General features: G+C 36.5%; 1 protein-coding gene and 1 long non-coding RNA gene across 2 annotated transcripts in view; one reads left to right on the forward strand and one right to left on the reverse strand.

The window, feature by feature from the left end:
• Nucleotides 1–202: 202 nt before the first annotated feature.
• Nucleotides 203–25,908, forward strand: RAD21L1 (RAD21 cohesin complex component like 1). Its single transcript, XM_037497682.2, has 14 exons — nt 203–280; nt 2,387–2,543; nt 3,654–3,783; nt 5,333–5,426; nt 7,072–7,178; nt 10,364–10,534; nt 11,436–11,531; nt 12,444–12,551; nt 14,314–14,540; nt 14,780–14,879; nt 15,690–15,814; nt 17,815–17,910; nt 20,391–20,468; nt 23,481–25,908. Exons 2-14 carry the CDS (start codon nt 2,400–2,402, stop codon nt 23,667–23,669), a joined length of 1,665 nt encoding a protein of 554 aa, XP_037353579.1. The 5' UTR covers nt 203–280; nt 2,387–2,399; the 3' UTR covers nt 23,670–25,908.
• The window catches only part of LOC119234676 (uncharacterized), a 34,226-nt gene continuing 29,320 nt past the window's right edge, over nt 22,044–26,949 (reverse strand). The window contains exons 3-4 of the long non-coding RNA XR_005122666.2: nt 26,318–26,426; nt 22,044–22,453 (exon numbers count right to left, since the gene is read on the reverse strand). This is a non-coding gene — a long non-coding RNA (uncharacterized LOC119234676). The remainder of the gene's footprint in view (nt 22,454–26,317; nt 26,427–26,949) is intronic.

Genomic DNA, 26,949 nt, shown 5'->3' on the forward strand with positions numbered 1-26,949 from the left:
CACTGCCTATAGCCCCCGCCCTTAGCCCCGCCCCTGCCTATAACCCCGCCCACCTCCCCCACCGTGGCCCGTGGCCCCGCCCCTCTCCAAGCCCGTTCTCTGTCGTCACGCCCCCTCGCCCGCCCACGTCCCGCCCCCTCCCCGCCCCGCCCCTCGCCTCGCCGCGCGCTCCTGACGCCGGGCGGGTTGAGGAGAGAAGCGCCGCGCGCCCGAAGCGCGGCTCCCGCGCCCCTCCTCCGGCCCCGGCTCCCGCGCGCCTCCTCGAGATCGAGCTCTGAAAGTAGGGCGCAGCCTGAGGCAGGCCGGGCGGCACCGGGGGGCCGCAGGGGCTCGGGGATGGGGGCTGCGTCGTCGGCAGCCCCACACGCGCCCGGCCGGCTTCTGTCAGGCGCGATCGCCGAGCGCCCGCCTGAGGGAAAAACCACCCGCGCTGCCTCCCTGGGCGGGGGCCGCGGTCCGGCTTCTCCTCTGCCACGCGGCGGGCAAAACGGTGCTCGTGGTCACCCCTCCGGCCTCAGTGTCCCTCCCGGAGCGCCGGGCCCGGAACTCTGAGGAGTCGTCCGCGGGGGCGACCTCGGCGTCTCCTCGCAGTCCGGGACGAGCCCCACTCCCGCCGCCCGGCGCCTCGCCTGCCCTCTCCCCTCGCCCCCCTGCACCCCGAGGAGCTCGGCCCCCTCAGTTCTCGCCTTTCTCCTCACCGCCCCCCCTCAGCCTCCCCCTGGCCCCCTGGAGCCTCTGCCTCGCGCCCGCCCGCCCGGGCTCCTATTATTAATTAATTGTATTGTGTTAGTTCAGACGTTCTGAGTTCCAGGGCGCTGTATTGATCGTGAGCTTCACTTCGCACCATGTCAATTCCGTCTAGAAATACCCCGTAGCCCCTCTGGGGGTTGAGGGGGGCGGGTGATGTGTGCTCGGGAAAATCGTTCTCGGTAATATTAAGTCACAGGTTGGAGCTGCCCCCCCCCCCTTAAAGTACGTTAATCATCGTATACCTGAGAGCAATTTAAAAGACAAATTGGGAATTTATTCCAAGATACCAAACGCACGGACTGGACAGGAAGAAAGTGGGACCAAAGCAGAGCCCAGGGAGCGCACTGGCAGTGAGACCTCCAGCTGCCCCGGGGGTGTGGGTGACGGGTTCCACTCTTGGGACGGAAATGGGCAGGGATCAAAGTTCTAGGTTTTGAATTCGTGGCTGACGTTGGTTTTTGCCTTTATTTAGGCTCCATTTTCTCTTTTATCGGGACTTTAAGTGATGAAGTAGGAAACCGCTTCTGTCTTAGCAGTATGACTACTTTTATGTAAACAACTTGATTCTTCTCCCCAAGTCAACCAGTGTTACAACATTCCTTTGCTGACCAATAGATCTATGAGAGTTTATTGAAAATAGGACAATTTGCAGTAATGTGCATAATATTTTTGCCATTCTTGGTTCAAAACATTTTAAATTTGGTCCTTGTTTCCTTTCTTTCCTTCTGATTTCTTTCTTGTAGTTTATTTTCTTGATTTTTTCCACTTTCCAGTCCTTTGAAATTCCATTATTTTTACTTCAAAAGTTAATTATTGAGGGCCTCCCCAGTGGCGCAGCGGGTTGAGCGCAGCGTTGTGAAGCTGTCAGCAGCCTCCTCAGCGCGGGTTCGATTCCCGCCGGCCAGGGAGATACCCACATGGCACGGCAGACCTCTCCTGCCTTGCCCGCTGCTCCACTCAGCAGTGTCTTTGGTCGTCTGCCTGTTCTCCCCGCTCTGTCTCTAGTGTAGCCTCTCACCCTCCTGTGCCTCTGGCCTGTACCCCAGCTCTTGTATAAAAATAAATAAATCTTTAAAAAAAAAAGTTAATTATTGAATAAACCAAACGATCAAAAAGTAAAGAAATTTAACTCCTGGATATAAATCCAACACTTATCAAACTCTTAAGTTTAAAAAGAGTAACAACCTGTGTTCATTTTTCTTAATTTGGTACACCTTTTCCTACACTATTGTTTTCTCCTGATTTCCATATCCTGTTTTTTTTCTAGCCTTCCTACTTTATTTATTTGACCATGTTAATAATCAGTTCTTTGTAGGATAAAATAAGTAAATTGTAAGATTAGTGATCAAAGTACATTAAACTAGGTGGGGTTTATAATCTAATAGAGTGGTCATTAGTCAAATTTTGTGGTTTAAATAAAGCGCCTTTTTAATTAGAAAAGAATTAGTTTAAATAAAGTTTTCTTAATTAGAAAGGAAATTGAATTGAATAACACATTGTGTTAGAAGATAAACTGGGATTATTTTGTAGAATTATGAATAATGTGTTTGCGTGCTTAAATTAATACTGAAAGATTTTTATAATCAATTTAAAAATATTTTTTATTGTTTCCTTTAATTCATTAAATATCACTAAGGAATACAGGCAACATGTTCTACACTCAAGTGCTTATGAGCAAACGAGGGCCGTTGGCCAAAATTTGGCTTGCAGCTCATTGGGAGAAGAAACTCACAAAGGCCCATGTATTTGAATGTAATCTGGAGATGACCATTGAAAAAATTCTTTCACCTAAGGTATGTTTTTGATTAAAATTACAGTATATGTATGCTATGACTTGTGAAGAAGAAGGAATTAAATTACATTTACATCATGAAATTCATTTCCAGGGAAATTTTATTTCTTAAATGATCTCTCTTTTAATCCCATTTATTATCTAAGCATAAATATTTATGCTGGTAATTGTTTCATATGCTTATTATAAATTAGGCCCTAAAGGATAGAGACCATCTTGTGTAATCCTTGCTTCTTAACGAAATATTGTGGGTGCCAAGTAGTATTTTTTAGAAAATGAGTGAAGACTAGGGAGAGTAGAGAGAGGACTGCATAGAAAGAAATCAGAATATGTATAAGAACACTTCATAAACAATATTAAGTTCATTATGAAACACTATGATAAGCTATTAGAATTTACATTATATTATTATTTTAATATTATTATAGGTTAAGTATTTTTCTGCTTGAGAGAAGGATGAATTATAATTGAAAGCCTGCCAGGTGTCAGGCACTGGACAAGACTTTTGTTAGTTTACTTAATCTTCACAACAGCCCTATGAGATGGACTTCTTTCAGCTTCGTGATGTGTGGTATACAACATGAACTTTTGAATTGGTGAAATTTAAATTTAATTACTGCTCAGTAATTTAATAGTTATGGTACTTTGGGTTTGCTACTTAACCTATCTGAGGTTTTTCTTCTGTAGAGGTTGCTGTCAAAATGAAATAAATGTATGAAAAGCTCTTAGAACAATTCCTGGATTACAAAATAAGTATATAATAAACTGTAGCCATTATTAATAAATTGAAGTTCAGGAAGGTTAAATAATTTAGACTCAGCAACTGAGCCAAGACTTGAACCCAGGTGTGTATGACTGCAGAGTTTATAGTTTCCTATGGAACCAATAATGGCTTTCTTTACTTAAATGCCACATTAGAACATCTTCATAGAGTAAGAAAAAAAGCCAATCTTTCACAAAGTGAGTAAGAGTTAAGTGTTTTACTTTATATAGTATTAATCTAAAAAGTCTACTTTTTACTTAGAAAAGATTCCTGTGACTTTGTAATTTTCAAAGAACAGGGTGTTGAATCTAATTTTTAATATTCTAATACTTTAAAAATTATTGAAAGGTGAAAATTGCACTTCGAACTTCAGGACACCTTCTTTTGGGAGTTGTTCGAATCTATAATAGGAAGGCAAAATATCTTTTGGCAGATTGCAGTGAAGCATTTCTTAAAATGAAGATGACATTTCGCCCAGGTATACATGTTATATTGATTTATCTCACTTGTCTTGGTTCACTTTAGCATTTTCATTTTGAGTTAGTTCTTTTAATTGGCAGCACTCTATAATTCCAGAGTGAGTTTAGTGACTCAATCATTTTCACTGAATCTAAGTCTGCATGGTTAAGGACAATCAGATTCTTTCCTTTGCTCTTCCTTTGTTGCAGGGAAAAGTTAGCTTTCAAAAATTTGTAATGTTCCTCCATATTTTCATAAGAAATATACTTAAAACTACAATGCTTGTGTAAGAAATTCAGATATCCAGGTTTTAATGGGTCATTCAGCTTGCCTTTTTCTTTTTGTCTTTATGAGCGATATTAGAAATAGTGTGATTGACAAAATCTAGATATCAGTAATTATCAGTTTTCAGAATTCTGAAGACTTGTAAGTAGCATGTTATTTATGAAATATTATTTTAAAAAAAACTCTAGGCATTCCAAAGTGCTAGAGATTTACATGTGTCATAAATATACTACTTCCAAAATTTAACTTACATAACATCTGTTCCACTTTTAGATATTCACCATTTTCCCCTTTATATTATGGTTATTTAGGTACAGGATTTGCCTCTCGCTAGTCTACAAGCTCTTCCAAGGGAACGTTTTTGTCCTACTCAATTTCTGAATCTCTTACAGAATTGTGTAGTGCTTTCCACATACTATTGCCTCAATTAATATTTGTTGAATCAAGATTGTCAGTTTTTTTTTCTTTATTTAAAATACTTGTAGAAGCTCTTGTTGGAGTTAGACTCACATCAAATATAGTTCATTTGTTCATTATTTCATTTATACATTCTTACAAATATTTATTGATCCCATAACTTGTGCCAAACAACATGTTAGGCTCTGCGATACAAGACCAAACAAGAATAGCAAGGTAACACGGTTCCTTTCAGTCTGGTGAGGAAATCAGATAATGCAAAAGTTTATTAAATTACTACAGTAAGTTGATTTGTGCTATGAAGAAATTTGAAGAGTATTGCCATGGAAAATAAGAGGAATCTACTTTAGTTAGACTATTTGGGAAAAGCCTTTCTGAGGGGATAAAATTTAAGCTCAGCCTTGAAGAATGAAAAGTACCCAGCCATGTAAAAAGTCCTGAGGGAATAGCATTCTGGGCAGAGGGAACTGCAAGAGCAAAGGTCTTGAGGTGGAAAGTGCTTGATTTGTTGAGGGAACAAAAAGGCCAGTATGGCTGGAGCTTACTGAGAGAGGGAAAGAGTGTCATCAGATGATGCTGATAGATTTGTAAGGCTGCAAAGGCCCTGATTAGAAATTTGTATTTTATTTCAATGCACTGGGAAGTCACTGAATGATTTCAAGCATGGGAGTGACCTGATCTGAGTGCATTTTTAAATATCACTCAAGTTCTTTGTAGAGAATATACTAAAGAGAGCTAGGAATGGATTTGGGAAACCAGTTAGGACACTAAGAAGTAGTCCAGTGAGAGAAAGTGGAGTTTAATTAGGGCTGTCTTATTTATACAACGTCATTGCTTATGGAATGTGGTTTTTTGATTCTTTTCAGGACTAGTTGACCTTCCAAAAGAGAATTTTGAAGCAGCTTACAATGCTATCACATTGCCAGAAGAATTTCATGATTTTGACACCCAGAATGTGAAGTAAATTATTTTATTATTCCCCTTCAGTTTTATTTTCTCTACTATTTTCATCTTTGGATTTCACGAACACACATGGAATGTACTTAATAACTGACATATATATGCAGACTCAAATTTAATGTGAAATTTCAAACTTCAAAACTAGAAATGTATAATTTTATTTGTGGAATGTGGTATGCAATAATGACTTGTTCACTCATTCAATAAATATTTATTGGTTGCTTATTGGTTGCTTTCTATAAGCCAGGTATTTGTTTCAGGCTCTGAAGAGATAGCAATGGATAAAAGACAGTTTATGGTCTTGTAAATCTTAACATTTTAGCTAGAATAGACAGAAAATAAGTAAATATACAATATGCCAGGACATGACCAATATTATAAGGAGAAATAGAAAAACTAAATAGAAGGATGATTAAGAAAGTGTTTTCTAATAAGGTCAGAACAGAAACTCAAAGGAGATGAAGGGACAGATTATTCAGTAATGTAGAGAAGAATGTTCCAGGTCAAGCAGATGGAAGGGCCCTAAGGCAGAACACATTGGACATTTTCAAGGAATACAAGGAGGCACAAGTGTGGTTAAGTGGTAGAAGATAAGGTCAGAGAGGTAACTGGGGGTGCAGGTGATATAGGATGTTGTAGGCTACAATAAAGACTTTTATTTATTTATTTTTTGGTGGGACCCTCGCTGGTAGCCAGGGAATGAACCAGCGCTGCAGAGGCTGGCAGCCTCACAGCCCAGCGCTCAACCGCTGCGCCGCCAGGGGAGGCCCTACAATAAAGTTTTGAATGGAAGAGTGATAGGATCTGACTTGATTTTAACATGCTTCCTCTGGCTACTTATTGCAACAGGGAAAGAGAAGCAGCAGAGAGCCTGTGGAAAAAAATTATTGCAGTAAGAAATCCAGGTGCAGGCTGATGGTGCATGTATTAGAGCATATTTTGAAGGGCAGAGCCTATAGGATTTGGTGAAGGACTGGGTATGACTTTAAGAGAAAGAGAGAAGTGACACATGACTATGGTTTTTGACATGAGAATGGAGTTGCCATTAATAAGAATTAGTATCACTTGGGAATACCAGGTTCAAGAAGGGTGATAGCTGGAAATTAGGTTTTGGACATAAATTTTGAGATGACTGTACACATCCAAGGGGGTCGATAAGCAATTGAATAGCTGGGTTTGAAATTCAGGAGAGTGGTCTGGACTAGACTGTATAGGTAAATTGGGGTGTTGTGAGAATATGGATAGACTATGAATCATGATAGGTTCCCAAGGGAGTGCATGTAGATTATAAAAAGAGAGAGAGATCTGACGACTGAGTATTGAGTCATTCCCAGTAGTTAATATTCTGGGAAATAAAGAAGAAGTAATAAAGGAGAAAGAAAAGGAGCAGCCAATGAGGTAGGAAGAAAACCAAGAGAAGGTAGTAACCCAAAGGCCAAGAGAAGAACGTGTTCTATGAGGAAGGAAGTGAATATTTATTTCAATTGCTGCTGGTTAGGGTAAGTAAGATAAGAATAATACTATTGAGAAAATAACAATCTTTATTTTTATAATACAACTTGTTTTTTGTTTTAGGTTTTTGTAGTGTACTACAAATCATTGTGTCCTGTTCACATATTTTCCTCATGCTTACATTTCTCCATAGTACTATTGATGTTTCAGAACACTTCACTCAGAACCAAAGCAAACCTGAAGAAATCACACTTAGAGAAGATTATAGCAATGATCTACTTTTCCAAGCTGGGAGCTTTGGTGAGAATATTCGAGAAATTAAAATTATAAAAATCAACTTTATTTACATTTTTGTATTGAAACAATGCCAATAGAAGTAGCTATTTTTATGGTAGTAGAAATATTTTTGGAATGAATCTTTTGATGTATAAATGTAGCTCCCAACAAGTTTTTCCTTGCCTTTATTATAGACATTAGTGGTATAAACTTTAAAGATGCATTTCCTGCCCACAAAGAGCTTCAGACTGGGAAAGAGACATGTAAATAAGCAGTTGCTGTAGTTAACATATACGAGGCTTTACATGTGTGCTGCATACAATGCCTTTAAAATATGGTGTGTTCTCTAATATATGATGATATCAATCATAAAATCCTAAGTTAAAAAATAGCTTAGTAGTGAGAAGAAGGAAAGTCTATACACTAAATACACATTGATTATGGCATAAGAACTGTTGAGTGTGTTTTAAAATTGAAACTACAATTGAAACTACCTTTCTGTCTTTTATCACACTTAACCTCCTCTATTGGTCTGAAAGTTCCATGAGGATGAGATATTTATCATAATTCATCTTTGAATTTTTTATAGTACCCAAGCAGTGAGTATAGGAGAAAGATGGCCTGAATAAATCTGTCTTGGATTTAGTAAAGGAAGCAAAGTGGTAAAGGAAGTAGGAGGTGATGCTTGAGCTACATCTCTGACCTCTACTCATCCTTACTCTCCTTCCATAACTCTATCATCTATGGCTGTATTTCTGAAATCATCTGAGGTTAAGGGTAATTTTATAATTTTTGTCAGTTTCCCATCTGACATGGAATCATACATTTGTAAAATAAAATAAATATTATTTACTACAAAAATGTAGAAATTAAAATATGAGACTCAAGTCTTGTAACTAGATTCAATGAAAATAAAATTACTCTGTGAAGTTGTTATAAATCTTTCCAAACACTTGGGTCTCCCTGGTGGCCTAGGAGTTGTCTCAGCACTATCACTGCTGCAGCCTATGTTCCATCCCCTGCCAGGGAGCTGACCCACATATGGCTCCGCAGACCTCTCTTGTCTCTCCGACTATTGCCCTTGGCAGTGTGCTTCATTCAGTAAATCTACCAGTTCTGCTCCCCACTCTGTCTCTGATAAATCCTCTCACCCCTTCCCCCATACACCTCTGGCCTACACCCCAGTTCTATACAAAGCAAAACAAAAAAGCTTTCTAAACCATTCCCTGTAATTTGCGTATTTACCGTGTCCTTGAGCAGCACTAGTCCACCAACCCTACTTTGAATGGTATGGGTCTTAATCTGGCTGTAACCCCCAAACTTTGACAGAGTTCATCGCGTCTCCTGCTACTCAAGATAGTGTTTATATGTTTCCCTGTAAATGCTACTACCCTTCAGGCCTAAAACTTTAGGATCACTTTTAATTTTACTTTCTATAAATTTCATAATAAGGCAGATTAAAAAAAAATCTGAAATGTCTCTTAGGTCTTCTTTTAGTTTCCCTAGCCACCCATATATTTCACCAATTCTAACGGCCTAGAGCATTGCAATACCTTTAGCATATCTTCTTCCCATCTCTTCCCATGTGTTATACATTTTTGCAAAATAGCTTATTCTTAAATTCCATTTTTTCATGTTACATTCTTCTTCTAAGTGCCTCAACTCTATGATTTACTAATAGCTATTCTGTTAGCTTTATTTGTTTTACTCTTAATACAGACATTTTACTATAGTCAAGCAAATGTCTTTACCAGTCAATCAATACAATTTAGTGGTTCTCAGTTCTAATTCTTCCACAATTCAAAAAAAAACCAAGAAAAATCTTTTCTTAATAGACTGTAATACCTCAGTTTGAATCTGATCTTTAATATCACATAACATCTGGAAGATGTGTATGTCTTTTTAGTTCTTTTGAACTAGTTGATCTTTTCAATTGAGCAGGTCTTTACAGTTCAGGGCAATGAAAGTTGCTTTTTTCCGCTTTTCCTTTCCACTAGTCCTTTCTAGGACTATAGAATTTTTTTTTAAGATTTATTTTATTTATGCATATACAAGAACTGGGGTACAGGCCAGAGGTATGTGGGGGATGGTGAGAGGATTCATCAGAGACAGAGCGGGGAGCAAAACAGGCAGATTGACTGAAATACACTGCTGAGGGGAGCAGTGGGCGAGGCAGGAGAGGTCTGCTGCACCATGTGGGTAGCTCCCTGGTGCTGAGACTTAACCCCTTGCGCCCCCAGGGAAGCCCCCCCAGGACTCTAGAATTTCCAACACGAGTGAAATGTAATATTTGTCTTTCTTGACTGGCACTAATGTGGGTTGTTAGAGAAAGGGAAGAAGAATCCAACCTCTGACTTACGGGGTGTCAGCCTCCGAGACCTAGATTCAGACCCAAAGAAGCAAAAGAATATGCATGTACTCAGAGCCAGTCTGGAGCCGGGTCATTTGAGGCAGGGAGTTCATTATATCTGCTGCCATCAGGTGCTTAGGGTTTTCTCTCATTAATCTCCTTTTTGCAAAATAGTTTGCCAGTCAGAATTCTGACACTGATATTATCACTGTCTCTGCTAGGTTCAGTTCTTGGCTCTATCATTTATTAGGGTATGACTGTGCACCTTCTGGTGTGCATATTTCCTTATCTATACAGGATAATAATAATATCTTCTATTACGTAGTATAATGCACATAATAAACACAGTTAACTTTAGCTGACCAAGTTTTATCTTTTTTATTGTTGTATCTCCAACCCCTATTACTCATTTATTCAATAAATATTTGTTGAATGAATATTAGAGGCCCATTCTTTAATATTTTACCTGCCTTTCAATTTCTAAGAAGGCTATTATTCTTATTTTCCAAACCTCCATTATGGATAAGCAACATAAGCAATTGCCCTGGAAAGAGTACTTGATCAGGTCGGGCATGACCTACCTGAAGTAGAAGAGATTATTCCACTACCAATAGTAAACTTCTAGGAAATTATTAAACTATACCACAACTAAAAGCTCTATTCTAATGTTTTTGCTTCCCCCCACTATTGTATTAGAAACAGCATTAGACTAGAATTCTGGTCTCCATTGAATAACTGAGTGACTTTATTTTACTAATTTCAAATAAGTTTTATAGTTCTCATTATCTTCTTCTGCAAGATATCTGCTTATAAGAATATCTGAATTGCTGTTACTAACTCATATTAATTACATATGTAGGGGAGGAATCTGAAGTTCTCAGAAGAAATAGCTTCTTTGATGACAACATCTTACTGAATTCCAGTGGTCCTTTAGTTGAACATAGTTCTGGAAGCCTCCCTGGTGATAAATGTGTGTTCTATGACAGTGGAGATGGATTTGGAGATGAAGGGGCTGCAGGAGAAATGATTGGTATGCTGTCTGGTCATATAGCAATTGTATATGTATTTTAATCAAATTTTTACAATTTGTTATACTTATTAGCTCAAACTAACAATTTAGATATACTTCAATGTCAATACATTTTACATGTATTTTTTGGTACATTTAAACATTTAGATTAGGCCTAAGTCAGTGGCCATCTGTTTTAATATCTAATCCATATTGGTTTAAAATACCACTTTAAAAAAATCTTACAAATTCCTAATTTTTAGAGGAAAGGAGTAAGGTTAGTATATTCTTTCCAAAATATATCAGGTGATATACTAGAAAACATTGATTTTTGTTAACAGAAATTATGGGACAGCTATTCTAAAGGCTCTGTCTAGCATTTTGAATTATTTCATTTTTATTTTGTGATATGAAGTAATCATAGAAGTAAGGTATATAAAAACTGGGAAATCCAAATGCACATATTTTAATGATATTGACTATTTATTATATGCCAACATTTTTGAAAACCCTCTAGTTCATAGTATAAGTCTGGTTATGGTAAACATTTTGAAATTTTAGAACTTAAAAAAAAAGTGACTCTACCTTAGATCTCCACCGAATAGTTTGATACTCCTTTTTTCTTGATTTGAAAGCTAAATATGACTTTGGAACAGTGCTACTCTCTTGGTGTTTGTTTAATAAATATTTGCTGAAACTAAACATCTGAGAGCAGATTTTTAATAAAGGAAAGGAAATTAAATATATGAAGTTCTGTGTTACCCTACATGAAATGTGGTGTGTAACCAATCAGATCTAAGCAAGGCTCATTCAATTTTGTATCCTTTCACAATCCCTTGCATATAATCAGGCCAATAAATGTTTAGTAAACAAATGACACATTCAACTCTATATGATCAAAGTATTTATTGTATTTATCAAGACAACCTCTTGCAAGATGATCAGAATATCCTGTTAGAAGACATATCATTGGACAGAGAAATCTCCCTGCCTCCTGAGCCTCCTGATACATTAGTGGGTATGTTGAAAATTTTCTTTGTGTAGAAAGTGATCAGATACTAATATTCAAATTAAGCCTCAGAACTTGTGAGTTTAAATAGCAGTACAGTATAGTGAAAGACAACAAAGAATGTTGTCTCTCATTATCTGATTCTGGACAATATAGAATCAAAAAATAGATCCTGAAAGGGGCAATGATAGGTATTTAACTAGGATTAGGTTTATTTGGTATAAAAAGCACCCTTAAACACTCTGCCACATTCTGTGCTTTTGAATCATTAAAATAACAGGTCACATGGTAAAAGCATAATTAATATTTAACATCAGTATGGTTATTTTTGATATTAACAATATTAATGCCATGTTAATATTAATAGGACTTGCCAATTACATACAGCTTGAGAGAAATTTAAAATGTGGGGATATTTTCTACTTAAAATTCATGTGAAATACTTCAGGTGATTTGAGGTTTTTTAGTGTGATTTTTCTTAAGAATTAAAAATACCATTAGCCTATTTTGATTTTTTATTCTTTTTGGTGTTACATTTTCTTTCTAATATTGTACAATAGTAGAAATTAAAAATGTGAAGAGAGATTTGCAATAAAAATTTAGTTACAGTTCTTCATGGGTTAACAAATAAATGATTTTACAAAATAAATAATAAAAAGCAAAATTTTTTTTAACAGACAGATAGTCAAATTTACATCAGTGATTTATTATGGTAGCCCAGCTTAGATTTCACATGTACAAAAGACACCGTGGGTCCCAGGTCATAATCTCTGGGGCCCTTCAACTCTTATTAAATGAAGGAGTCTAAGAATTCAGATGTGACTGCGGTTAATAATTATCACTTTAGTTTTCATATAGTCCTCTATCTTGCAACATAGCATTGAAAAAAATAATTCCTTTTATGGCAATGTTGATTTGTAGAACCAGATAATGCAGAGAATATATGCCTACCTGAAAATGAAAAAATGAATGAAACCACAATATCAAATGAAGAGGAAGGATTCACCCTTGACCCAGTTGATGCTGCAGGTCAATTATTCATGTTTTTATTTTTATTTTTGATACACTTCTATCTTATTTACTGAGATGTCTGAATGATTTATAAACTAGTATAGAGAACAATAAATCTAGTAATAATATTTATAATAGAGGAAGAGTATGAAGAATATTTGAGATAGTCCTTTTTTATATTTCAGCCTGGTAAAACTGTATATTTGGGTTGAGAAACTAAAACTTTTAAAAATGAGTTCAATTCCAGTAGTTATTGAGCCATTACTCTGTGTTTGGCACAGAAAAGAAGGCATAGTTTCTGCTCTAAAGAAGATTTAGAATCTGATTAGGAACATAATAAACATACAAATGAATGTAAAATAAGACAGAATGACAGGATTGAGAGAGAGGTATTATGCCCTCTAATGTTTGACCTCAAACATGTTTTTAGGAATAAACAATACATAAAAATAACTAGACCTTTTAAGGACATCTTAGTTTTAAATAGTATAATTGATTAGAAACTTAAGATTATAAACTTAAGCATGTCAGGAATGAAGCATTCAAGTTTATTTCTTTACTAAATTCAATTCTCAACCTCTATCCCTCTGGTCTGTCAAGAATTTCTATGTGCATAGCCCTTCTGTAGGGGCAGGATGGCACTGAGCAGGATATCTAGGATCAGAGCAGACCGGCGGGTAAAGGAGGAGTCCTGAGACCCTCCGTGGCTTTCTCAGGCTTTTATTGAGCTTTTACATGTAGTGTAGCAAACAGGCACATAGCAGGCAGGGCTGCTGGGGGCCAGGAGGCCAAGAGGCCTCCAAGCACCTAGCAAGTCTTCACTCTGGGTTTCTCGGGCCTTCTTTCTCCCCTTCTTTCTCCTGCCTCTTCTCTCAGTGAGCATCTCAATACTGCAGTCATGGTCCACAGAAGTAAACAAAACAGCTTACAACAATGTAACAACTGCAAGTGCTGCAACAGGCAGGGCAATCCTAATGGTGGGAGGGCAGAAAAGCCTGAAAACCATTTACCTTATACCTTCTATTTGCCCTAAGCCATGAAGTATCAAAACTTGGGGGAGAAAGGGAGCAGGGAACTGTCTGGTCATCAGCCACACCAGTTTTTGGTGCTCCCTGTCCCAGACTACAGATTCTGGGGTCATTACACAGCCTGCTCTTATGGGATCTTGGCATATTCCCAGGATTTTACTGAGTCCACCATTAAGCAGGTTTCTGTTCGTCTGGCTCCATATGATCTGGGATCCTCAGCCATCCTGGGGAGACCTAACCTTCCCTCCCCTTTTGCCTCTTTCCCAAGGAAAAGTTTGTCTTCTGCTTTCTACCTGGTAAAATAAGTGAAAGAAGTGAAATCATCTGGGCTTAATCACCAATTTGGAATTTGTGTGTGTATTTCAGTGGGGGAGAGAAAAACATACTATACAAATACAAATTAATGTTTCAAAAAGTTGTCCTGTTATGTAGCTATCCCAGGGAACCTCAAAATTGAGTGACTTCCCTGACATTATACCCTCTGCTCCACATTTCTTCAATTGCCTGTTTAGTAGGTCAAGAGAATCCTTTCTTCTAAGTATCTTTGAACAACTTGCCAAAATGTGTCAACTATTGGCTGCTCAAGCACTCTATGTGTACAAAAACCTTGTGAAGCATAAGTTTCAGTAGAGAGAAGAGTATTTTCTTCCCAAGGCAACTCTGTAGGCTGTATTGTGGCAGACATCTCTTAGATATACAGTATCGTCTTATCAAGTACAACCAGTCACATTGTGCCTGTTTCTTATATTTAGACATTGCTGATAAAAGGAAAGGCAAAAAGAGAAAATTGCTCATAGATCCAATCAAGGAGATCAGTAGCAAAATTATGCATAGACAGCTTACTTCCTTTACTGACACACTCATGGTTCTGGAACTTGCACCTCCTACCCAAAGACTGATGATGTGGAAGAAGAAAGGGGGAGTGGATACACTTCTGTCAACTGCTGCCCAGGATTTGACTCATGCTGAACTAAAATTGGTAATAATTTCCATCTTTTTTTCATGGGTGCAATGTTTGATTATAATTAAATAAATGTATATTTACATTCATATATACAACAGAATTTAAACTTGTGAAAAAATACCCCTTACTTTTGAATTAATTTGTTGAATGTCTGTGCAGGAATTATTGTTTTTACTTTTTAGGGCATGTGCTTGTATTTTATTGCATTGTCTTTTTTGTACAAAAACCAAAATCAAAAATGTTTATTTTTACAGTTATTTACAAAGTGCTTTCTGTCCTCTGGCTTTAAACTTGCAAGAAAATTGATACAGAAGGAGACAGTCAGGGAAGAAAATGGAAAGGAAAACATAGTAGGTAAGGCATCCTAACTGCTGGTTTTGAGGGAATGTTGTAGAAAAAAATCACTTTACATTTCAAGATGAAGATGGAATCAAAGTCCTGATTTCCAGGTATAAGTGTTATTGCTAGAAAAATATTTGAACATAAATTGTGTTGTTAGCATTTCTTTTATCTGCTTTGTGGATTAGTTTTTGTCCAGTAGGCTACAAAATAGATGAAGTATTATATTATGTGGACTATTCTTAATCTCACTCTTTCTTGCTTTTCCTGTCTTCAAACCTTCAACAAAGACATTATTTTTTATATCTAGTAGAATAATATTTTGCTTTAATACAACTAACATGAAAAAAATCACCTAGTAATAAGAATAGCATTTAAACAACACAATTTACTTGAGACAGATATTTCTATCCACCAATAGAATATTTGGAATAATACTTGCTGGTGATATTGTGACAATTATAATGTAATCATGAACCCAAATTATGTGATAAGTGAATCTTCACTTCCTGATCACTCTTCACAAAGACATTAAAATCCACTGAACAATATACAAAGATGATCTTGAGCTATCCGTGTTGTCTTGTGAAGGAATGTATGGAAGTGAGTGTGGAGGAGATAGTTGGTAGAGCATGATGATAAAAAGTCAGGGAAGAGGAAAGGGAAGACAGACTGTGAAAATTAGGAAGCCATAAGAAAATGCATGCACTTTCTGCTTAAATTCTTGAAGATGTCTGTCAGAAGTTTACTTTTATAACAACTACATACCAGTTTAAATTTGAAAGATATTTTGGTGAAATATTCTTTACTTGCTTAATAATTTAGAAACCTCTCTGATGGAAGAGCCAAATTTCCAGAAAGAGTTAAGTCAAGCCCAAATTTGGAAGGGTGTGATTAATGGATCTAAGTGTAACTCTCATGAAGATGCCATCAAAAATATTAACTCTGAGGTAAGTTCACCAGAGAATCCATTGAAATACCATTTTTCTGACACAAGTAAAGGAACATTGAGATTCTGCTATCTTGTTTTACGTTCATAGTTTATATTTCATCTTACATTATCCTATTTTTTTATTAAGTAGCAGTACTATAGGGTAAAACTTAATTTTCATCTGCAAACAGTATTTTCTAGAATTTTAAGATAGTAAGTCACAAGATAAGTAGTTTTGTACTGAAATGGCATTTTGCCTTATTTTACCTAATGCCTTAAATAATTGCCTGTGCTTGAATTTGACTCTATGCTGAAAATCCTGCAAGACTTCCCCTCACCCCCACGTTCAGTGTGCCATGGAAAATGTTAGAACGCTAGATAATAAATCTATGTTTTGTTTCTGATAATAAATTGATCCTCTGGCCTCTGAGAATAATATGTTTTAGACCCACCAAATTACTTAAGTCTTGGATCTGAAAGTGCCTAAAGATCTATGACCAAAACAAAATTTAAAAATTTTTATTTGAAGACATAGTTTTTATTTGTAAAACATAGTTATGAGAAAACATAGTTAGAAACAATATGCTTTAAAGCATTTCCCCAGTTGTTACTTCATTGATTATATAAATGTAAATATTATAACCATACCAGGTAAAAATATGGTAGTACTTTTCTGTTCTATTCCATTATCACTGTATTTTGATAACCTCCCAGGGAATTTAAGATCAATCCACAATGAAACTGAATGCCCTTTGGCAGGAAAGACAGTTTTATAATTAATTAAAACAGAATGCTTTTTGCTAAGTATTTGATAATATACTAGATGTTGAGATACTAAGTTACCAGCATCTCCTATCCTTACTTGGACATGGGCATTTCTTAGGGTGAACCTACTGGAAATTATGAGAGGTATTAGGCAACTTTGTTTAGTTTATGACTTTTTTTGCATATTAATAAAGTAGATTTTCCCACGTGCTTGAGATGAAGGAGATTGATGCACCATTTCTTTTGAACCTTTTACTACTACTTTACCCTATACTTATACTTTAACCATTTAATGCCATTCTTATTCTGCTTCCCAAAATGGTGAACAGATGTGAAATATAGCCAGGAATGGGAGTACAGTGTGAAGAGACAAATATTGATTCCAATTAAACATTTTCAGATCTTTATAAAATAAAAGTTTCAGTAAAGTAACTGCAAAATGCAGCATCTCTCGAATGTAGAACTTTTATAGAAATTAAAGGCAAGAAAACACAAGTAGTTTCCCCAAACATGTATATTAAAGCATAAAATGCAAAATTTTAAAAAGCTGAAGTGAAAAATCAAGTAAACTGTGTTGTGGGAAGCTTGTAACTTAATCAAGATCACAGATGACAGCTGGGCAGAGAAATTTGGAGATAGGTTGAAGATGAAAAGGGGGCCAACAGCTTCTACAGCAATGAAAAAGGGAGTTAATAGGAAAAGAGAATTTCTGGCTTCCTCATTTTCCTTTCTTTCATATTTCTATTCACTTACTTTCCAGAGGGCAGTTTTTCTTTCCTTTTGCCTGTAACAGCTCCAGCAGCAGTGGCAACAATTCAGTCTTGGCCCTAGGTAGAGATATTAATATCCCTTCCCTCATTCTCACACCTTTTGCTGCAGATCGCCTGCCTCTGCCACTTGGTCCTGGCGTGAGAATAGAGGCAGGGGACTGAGATTAGACAAAATACTCAAAAGAAGGTGGTCTCAGCCATACAGTAGCGAGACTTTTGATGCTGTCTGGGAAATAGGAGGGGAAAACGGATAAGGAGGACCGGGACATGCAAGTTATTCATGTAGGAGGCATGAATTAAATAGAAATATTTAATTCAGTGGCACCCTATCTTGGATTTTGCAGAAATAATGTTTTGCGAATGTAGCCTGTATTTTAAATTAGTTTTATAAATGTACATTTATGTGATTAAAGCATTTAACAAAATGAGATTGTTCTGTGGCCCTACTACTACTGATGACATCTCTTTCTCTAATTTACTTTAGCTGGATATTGTTGAAATGATTTCTTCAGCTGCTGAGGAATCCTCTCTTATAAATGGCATCTTGTCACAAGAAATTGAAAATTGTCCAGTTGAATCGGTAAATATATGTAAAGTCTTGGGAATGTTCTTAAAAAACCTTGTGTCTAAAAAAAAATAATAATAACAGTATAAAACACAACAAAGCAAAAACAGACAATTACAAATCAGAGACATACTGCAGGGGAGGAGGAGGGAGAGGGATCAAAGGGAGGGAGGGAGGGAGGAGCACAGGAGACTGGTGATGGTGCACGGGTGCCTTGGGGAAGGAAATTCTCTGGGGACTCAACCTGAGGGGGTGGGGGGAAGAAAATATTGTTTAAAAAAAATTAAACAAACAAACAAAAAAAACCCTGTGTCTAAATGTTTAACAACTTCTTTACCTAAAAACTGGGTTTTAGAGTTATCATGTTACTTTCTAAAATTATAATTTAACGATCTCAACAAAGATGTGTATGAGTAGTTTGATAAAACATATTCAGAATTGCTTTTATCTTTTTTCCCTATCTCTATCTGGAAACTTCAAATAATTTTAACAAAAGGTGTGAGGTAGTCACTGGTTTAAAATGTTGAGAATCACTGTTTTAAGTTTATAGCATCTCTAAAGAAATAGAGCTTTATGGGGTATAGCCTAGCACTTTTGAAATTCTTTTTTGCCTTTTTCCCTAAAATGTATGCCTTTTTCCCCAAAAAACATACATCACAAGGCTTATATCTGTACAAGACTTCTAAAAATCAGAGAAGGAAAATGGTTTGCTCAAAGGGCCACAAGTAATGGCAAAGCCAGAAGTAACATGTGACTCACCTGGCTCTACATAGATCACTGTCTTATTTCTCTGGTCCCTGTCTTTCAGGACTAAAGGCATTTTTAAAGATTGTAATGAGTTCTAGCAAAAACTTCTGTTAGTAAATAATATCAAAGTGCCAATTAATACTCGACGTTAACTTGTCTTTCAATAAATTTTCTTTATAATGAGTTTCAAGACTATTGGATTGTTTTTTCATACTGGAAAACATCCTGAATTCTCTGGAGAAAATAAATACCAGAACTTTTTACCTGAAACATCCAAACAACTGAGCCAGATTGATGCTTTTTCAACTATCTCTTTGCTTGTGTAGACACCGGTTATTTTTATACATGGTCAAGCAAATCATGACACAGCACAAGATCAGCTGTTTTAATGATCCCCTGAGCTTTGCACACAATTAATTCTGCCGTACCGTGTCCAGATAAATCAAGTGGACAGGCTTCAGCAAATTGCACATATAATTTCTTCAGAGGCTTTTCCTGGCTGATTTAACTGTGCATTATAGGCGGTGCTGAGTCTAATGGATTGTTAACAAAGAGTTGGACCTCTGCTTTTTAAGTTTGAAAAATAGCAATGTGTATTTAACAATAAAGTAAATATTAATGGTTGAAAGGGCTCATTTATCTCAGGACAGGCTAGAAAGGAATAAACATAAATTGTGGCTTGAAGGATATAGAAAATTCTTCAGAATAAAGTGACCTTATTTTCAGATCATCTTTTTGGAGTGTGAAAAGGGATATAGCATAGGCAGGTTCTGGAAACTAGGGTCACTGGTAAAAATGAGGCCTCAGTAGCCCTCCTAGCCTTAAATGATTTAAAATGTCATATAGATTATTCTGGAACTTTCTGAGTTCATCCCAAAGCCCATGAAATTGAAAACATTTTAAGGAAGTATCTGGACTCTAGAGTTAAGCATAAAGGCTTGACAATGGTCCTGTGATAATGATGACACAGATGCTATTGGGCATAGTTAGAGCTAGCCTTGGAAAAATTATAAAGTAGGTCAGATTTGTGCCACTTTCCTTCCCCCAACCCTCTGTAGGCCTGCACTTTACCAGACTCATCAGCACCTTTCCTGTGCCCAGTTTCTCTTCTCAACTCATAAAGTGTTATTTGGTAAAGGCTTAGAATGAGTTCCTGTGAAAGGATTTCAGACACTGAGGTATTTCTGAAGGTGGCTATGTTTTAAAAATTGAAAAGAAGTCTCTCTTCATAAAACATGATGGGCAGTGGGTTCATCTTTTTTGTCCAAGGCATCCTTGAAATCTGAAAGGTTTATAATCTAGGTGTACACAATCTACCAAACATCAGTTATTGTTAGAACTTCTGTATTACCAGGTAAATTCAGATAAAGGCAGTTGACTAGGCAGTTTTTCTATAATTTTATGTGTATTCCTGTCAACTGAGTTCTGATTAACCAGAGCTGGGATGGTGCTAGCCAAGTGTTTTCCTGCTGACTTTATTTCTGGATGTAAGAACCCAGTGCCCTGGGATGCATTACCAATAAGACTGCCAAACCTCCTACTCCGGAGTTCTTATCAGAAGATGGCCTAGGGAGTATAGCTGCAAAGGTTGAGCTATATTTTATATGTTTATGTGACTATCAGTTCCTATTTAGCAGGACCCAGTGTTACAGTTAAAATTTCTTGTAGCAGCTAACACTGTGCTTAAAAACTAGTAAATATTTAGCAAAATGTCCTTAAATGAAATATTTCATCAATTATTCAAATAGGAATCATTGGGGAGTGAACAAAGCATTGAAGCAGAAAGATGGAATCGAAGAATACTTCAGATGTTAAATAGATTACGGGTAAGATAGTAGGGTTTGCCAACCCTCTATTTATATTTAAAAATAAAAAAAATTTGACTTCAATCTTCTAGGTATTAATAAGAATAAAACTCTTTTCATTGAGGCCAAAATCATAAGCAAATTTCAAGCACTATATGCAGGGCTGAATGTGGGAGTTTGGTTTTGGTGCCCGGATGTTCTAATCAACTTCTTGCCCATACTTCTTGCCCATTTTGTGTTTAGCAGGCTATCAACTAATTCTTAATATGGAACTAAGTGTATGGAGGTTTCAGAGTGAAACTCAGATAATTTAAAATTTTTACTTATATTTTATCAAAATAACACATGTATTTGGTGTTCAGAGTGCTACACAATTAGACTGAAAGGAAACACAGGAATCCTTTGTCCTGCTCCTTATCAGAGTCCTAGTCAACAGAAACAACTGTATTAAGCTATTTCCTTTAGTAGTTATATCTATATTTCTAATTACATGTATTTTACTTTATTGATATTTCAGCTTCAAATTTTATCTTTGTCTTTCAACAGAAAATGAAGTTAACTTAGTTATATCTCTTTCCATCCCCTCAGTATATTTTTAGCACAGGATTTATGTTCTAATTGTGATGTAAGCTTGATTATGACAGAGAGCCAAAAAAAAATCTGTGGCTTAAAAAGATTTCCTCCTTATTTATCTGTTCTCTCTTTCTGGATTGCTTATTGGGCAGATATTGGATCTCCTGAATTACATCTTTAGTTTTAAAAACATCTTTTGTCCCTTACATTAATTTCCTTTATTTTTCTACTCTGTAGAAAATTTCTTCAACTTTATTTTGCATCCTTACTGCATTTTTATTTCTGCCTTCACCTTTTTGTTTTCCAGTAGTTTTTTTCTCAGTTATTATTCTTTGGTTTTGTAGCATCTGAATTTTTAAATTTATTTTTAACAATTTTATTGAGGCATGATTGATATATAATAAACTGCACCTATTTAAAGTATAGAGTTAGGTAGGTTTTGACACATGTCTATACTGTGAAACCATATGCACAATCAAGATAGTGAACATGTCTACAATCCCTAAAAGTTCCTTTGTGCCTCTTGATAATCCCTAGTTCCGTCCCTCCCAGGAGGTCCCCCTTCTCCATCCCCAAGCAACCACTGATCTTCTTTCTCTTGATATCATCCTAATGACTTTTTATGGAATAGTGTCTTCTATTAACTTTCAGAGGTTATGGTTTTCTTCTGCTCCCTGCATTGTCTCTGCTTAGTGATTCTCTTGAAAGCTTTCTTTTCTTTTCTTTTTTTTTTTTTTTTCATGTTAGATACTTTACTCAGATGTTTACTGTGAGTCAGACACCAAAAAGCTGATCAGAAGCATGAACGAGGCTTATAGACTTGGGTCTTTATAGTAAGATATTTGGGTAGTGTTAACCCACCTGTCCCTCCACCACATCCTGCCCCCCATACAGTTATCGTTTGTCTAGAGGACTTTTTCCCCTCTCAGAATGGCCAGTTATCCTAGCTTACTCTTCATTTTTGTTGCTAGGAAATAATGTAGTTCAGGAACCAAAAAAGGGTCAAGGAAAGACTTTTTCTTATTGAGTAGAGATTTAATTACCCAGGTTGTGTTATGACACAAATCCCAGTACCTGGTGTCCCAATCTCCAGAAAGGCAACTTTCTGCCCCCTGCGCAGGTATAAGAGGAGTGCTTTTCTGGTTTTGAAAGGCGGTGAAGCAGACCTGAGGGGTTCATTGCTCCCAAGTAGACTTTCAAGGAATTCTCATTTTCAATTTCTCATGTCCAGCTTATCGCATTCTGTCCCCTTTACCTCCTGAGCTTTTCCAAGGTTCTGTAGCACAAATTGGCTTGCTTCTCACTGGCTTTCTTGCTGTTGGCTCTGTAGGTTTTGGCCTTCTCTACTCTGCTAAGTCAGTCTTCCACTTTCTTTGCGTTTATCTCTTTCCCTTGTTGGCTTTTATTCCTGTACCTTCACTTTCAAGGGGTTTCTGGAAGAAACAGAATGAGCACATCTGTTCAGTCTTGTATATTTGTCTCCTCTGGGAATTTTTCTAAAGGATTCTTAAACTTTAAAAAGTTCTCCCAGGGGGGAGGGAAAAAAGCCACCCAATCAGGATCTCTTCTCAAGAGAGGGAATAAAGGGAGGCTTGGCATGCCATCCCTGGAAGTTTGCTGACTCTGGCCCACTCTTTTGGTTGAGATAAAAGATGATAAAGTGTTTAACTTGTTCATTTCTTGAGTCCTCTGGACTAGTAAGAAACTTGCGTGTGGTATTTCTAAAAATTCTATGCAGCTATCCAAGGGGCATAGTGCTCAAAGGGACAATGGCCAGGATTTCAACTACTTCTTGAAAAAAACCTCCATTCTAGGTATCTGAGTCAGAGTCTCAGTCTTTATAGAGGAAATTATCATCCTTCATAATTTAATACTTTATAGTACCTCTGTTTTTCCTAGTAGATTTACAAGTACCGTATGATATATTCAACCAACATCTTTTTAGTTTGTGCATAGAAACTGGGAGATGTTTATACAATGATCTTCCCTGCCATTGAGATCCACAAATACACTTTCACATTTATCACTAGAGTCATTTATACTACTGTTAAGGAAAAGACACCTGAAACGCTGGTAATTTTTCATTGTATTTGAAGCCTCCAAAGAATCCCATGGATATTTTTTCTCCCCACCAGTCTAAACAACTTGTACTTCCCAGAGGAGCCATTTATGTTAACATTGATTTTTAAAAAGACAATATTTTTATAACACATTAGAAATTTATATAACACCTCAGAGTTCCTTTGCATGCATTTCCTCAATGAACCAAGCTCGTGCTCAGTGAACCACAATGTTTTTTTTAAGTTTGCTTAACAAGCCATTTACATTTCTCCTTTTAAGGATTTCATAGTTACTTATCAAATTTACTGATATTTTGTTGTTCATTATGCACCCATGGCCTGTTCTATTTTTTAATGATCTCGTTTCCTTTCCTTTCCTCTTTTCCAATTATTTCCCCAGGAATCTAACAGGATGGGAATGCAGTACTTTAGTCTGATGAAGTTCTGCAGACACAGTGACCGAAAACAAGCAGCTGCCAAATTTTATAGTTTTCTTGTCCTAAAAAAACAGCGGGTGATTGAGCTGAACCAGAGTGTTCCCTATGCAGATATTATAGCTACAGTGGGACCAATGTTTTATGATCTTTGAAAGAAATCTGGAACATGTAGATTTATGTCATCAGTGAAAGTTCTGCGTAGATCGGTTAATCTACTAAAGAAGCTGGAGGCAACTGAATGTTTGACCCATTTCATAGCTAGGTTGATTTTATTTCTCCTTTGTAAATTCAGAAAAATCATAGCCAGAATAGGAAACCTGTATGTTCATAGAAGCACCTAATTACAGCTAAGTAATTTTTTTTTCAACTTAGCTGACTTGAGTATATTGCATTTACCATTTCCCTGACTTAAATGTTGCATTTAGAATACATATTTTAAACACTACTTGCCTTCAAGAAACTTGCAAGGATGTTTTTAAAAAGCTGCTTTATATTGGATTGTTTAGTTAAATTTTAGGATTGATTAATAATACTTTCTTGTTTGTTTTCCCACAGACATTAATCTGTTTGATTTTAATGCATATCATCCCTGATTTCACCTAGTGGCATATTTTTAAATTAACATCTTAACTGAAGAACTGAAAAATCCATCTTTGTTCTAAATTACCTGAGTGTCTTTCAGTCTATTTATAGGTCATTTAACTTTTTTATTTCTATTTACTAATTATAACCACCATTGATGTGTCATCAAACTGAAATCTTCTTATGTTAAAAAAAAATTAGTAGATACTTTTCAACATGTCTGCAACTACAATTCAAGTAGAGGACACTAAAATAAATATTCTTTTACTTGGTGTTTACTAACATTTTTGACATTAAAACTATTGTTTTTCTTTTTTCTTAGTTTGGATTAGGAAATATTCATTATTATGCTTTGTCACCTTCATAGTATACTCTAAAATGAAGCCTATGGCACTTTCTATAGATACTGTTTTATCTGAAATTATGCTATAAGCTAAATTCTAAATGGCCTTGAATGTACTAACTATAAGATTGAAATGTCAAAATTGCCTTTTTAAATTACTTTTAAAATTAACATATAGAAAAATTGACTTTTTTCATTTTGATTCACAGCTCTAGGAATTTTAACATAGGTCTAGATTCCTGTAGCCACTGCCACAAACAGGATCCCGACAGTAACAGCACCCTGCGCTTTGTAGTCACATGTTTCCCCCACTCTAACTCTTGGCGACCGCTCTTCTACATGGCTGCACTTTTGTCTTTTTGACAATGTCATACAAGTAGAACCATGCAGTATTTAACCTTTTGAGACTGCTTTCTTTCACTGTTGTAAAGACTTTGAGATTGGTTCAAGTGCTTGCCTGTATCAGGGGTTCCATTCTACTTAGTGTGGAGTAATGTTCTGTTGTCTGGATATACCACAGTTTATTTCTCTCCTGAAGAACATTTAAGTTGTTCTCAGATGTTAGACAATTATAAATAGAACTGCTACATACATTTGTGTACAGTGTGTGATATGGATTTGCATTTTTTAGGGAAAATATATACAAGTGCGATTGCTGGCTCATGTGGTCAATGCATGTTTATAAGAAATTACCAAATTATTTTCTCGAGTGGATGTACCATTTTGCCCTCCACCTAGCAATGTGTGAGAGTTGACTTCTCATTACTCTCTGTTTTGAGATAATTGAAGGTTTACATGCAGTTGTAAAAGATTATACGGAGGGATCCTATATACTTGCCACCCAGTTTCTCCCGATGATAACATCTTGTATAGCGATAGTACAATATCATGGGAAATTGACATCGATAAATATACTCATCTTATTCCTATCTTACCAGTTTTACATGCACTCCTATGCAATTTTTTCACATACATAGTTTCACACGGCAACCACCACAGTCAAGAAACAGAACATTTCCATCACGAGGATTATTTGTGCTTCCCTATTGTAGCCCGGCCGGCTCTCCCACAGCCCTCCTCCCTAGCCCCTGACAGCCACTAATCCGTGCTTAATGTGTTCTGTTCCCCTCCAACTACTGCTGGAGCCATGCTGCACAAATTTCAATTTGTTGTATTTTTACTTTCATTCAGTTGTAAAATTTTCTAATTTCTCTTGAGACCTGTGGATTATTCAGAAGTATGTTGTTAATTTCCAAAGGACATTTTTCTGTTCTTTCAATGACTCTAATTTATTGTAATCAGAAAACCTATTTTAAGTGATATTTATTTTTTTAAAGTTTGCTTAATGACCTTGTATAGGGTCTGTCTAGGTGGATATTCCCTGGAACTTGAAAAGAATATATTCTCCAGTTGTTAGGTGGAATATTCCATAAATGGCTATTGCTTGATCAATAAAATCTTTTAAATTTTCCTACATCGAGAATGTCTTTATTTTACCTTCATTCCTGAAGGATAGATTATTTTGTTAATTGACTGCTCTTTTCTTTCAGCAATTTGAAAATTTTGTTTCACTTTGTTTTCTGCCCTCCATGATTTCTGATGAGAAATTTATAGTTATTCCCATCATTCCTGTATAATTAATGCATTATTTTCTGATTGCTTTCAAGATTTTGCTTTGTTTTCAGTAGTAATTGAGTATTACTATCTTTCTGTTATTATCATTATTATTATTTGGTTTTCTTCTTTAGAGCTCACCAGAAAGCTGGAGCCTAGAGCTTTACTGCTCTATTCTGCTGCCTGCTTCCTACAACCATACCTGTATCCAGAGACAAGTGGTGGGAGGACAGAAAGAGACAAGAAATAGCAGGGACTCACCCTTTCTCAGGACCATAGCTATGCTATTGGAGAAGTTTCTCCTCCCTCAGAGTTCTAGGCACCTGTGGATCCCTGCTGTCACAGCCACCACTGCAGGAGTGACTGGAAGCTAGATCATGAGACAATGGAGAAAAGATTTTAAAACAAAAAGAAACATATTTCCTCCCCCCACACCCCCTTTACAACCTGATCATTAAATGCCTCCTTTCCTGATCTCTAAGTCAAATCAAGGGAGGTTCTTGAGATCTTTCCCTATGTGATATCCAGTTCCAGATTTTGGGCAGCCTTGAGGTCAGGCGAGAGGATGCCAGAGGAAACAAAAATTGTAGACTCACCGCTAGTTCAGTGGTATGTCAGATATTGGCCTTCCCTAACTTGCCTGCTAGTATTTTATTTTCAGAGTGCTTAAGGAGCTGCTACATGTGTTTTGTCTAGGTTTTATTGCATTCAGTGAGAGGAATTACCCAGAATTGGAACCAAAATTGATTCTGAAACTGAATCACTTTTAAGTATTTCCCCACTAGTACAAAACAAAATTAATTTCTTTAAAATAATTTGTTTTATGCTTTAAAATCCTCATTTATTGCAATTTACAGAATAAGTAAACACTGACTCTTAATCATATGCTTTAT

This window comes from Talpa occidentalis, unplaced genomic scaffold (assembly GCF_014898055.3).
Source record: "Talpa occidentalis isolate TD23 unplaced genomic scaffold, MPIMG_talOcc4v2.1 talOcc4.10, whole genome shotgun sequence".
In the NCBI taxonomy this organism is placed as follows: Eukaryota; Metazoa; Chordata; class Mammalia; order Eulipotyphla; family Talpidae; genus Talpa; species Talpa occidentalis.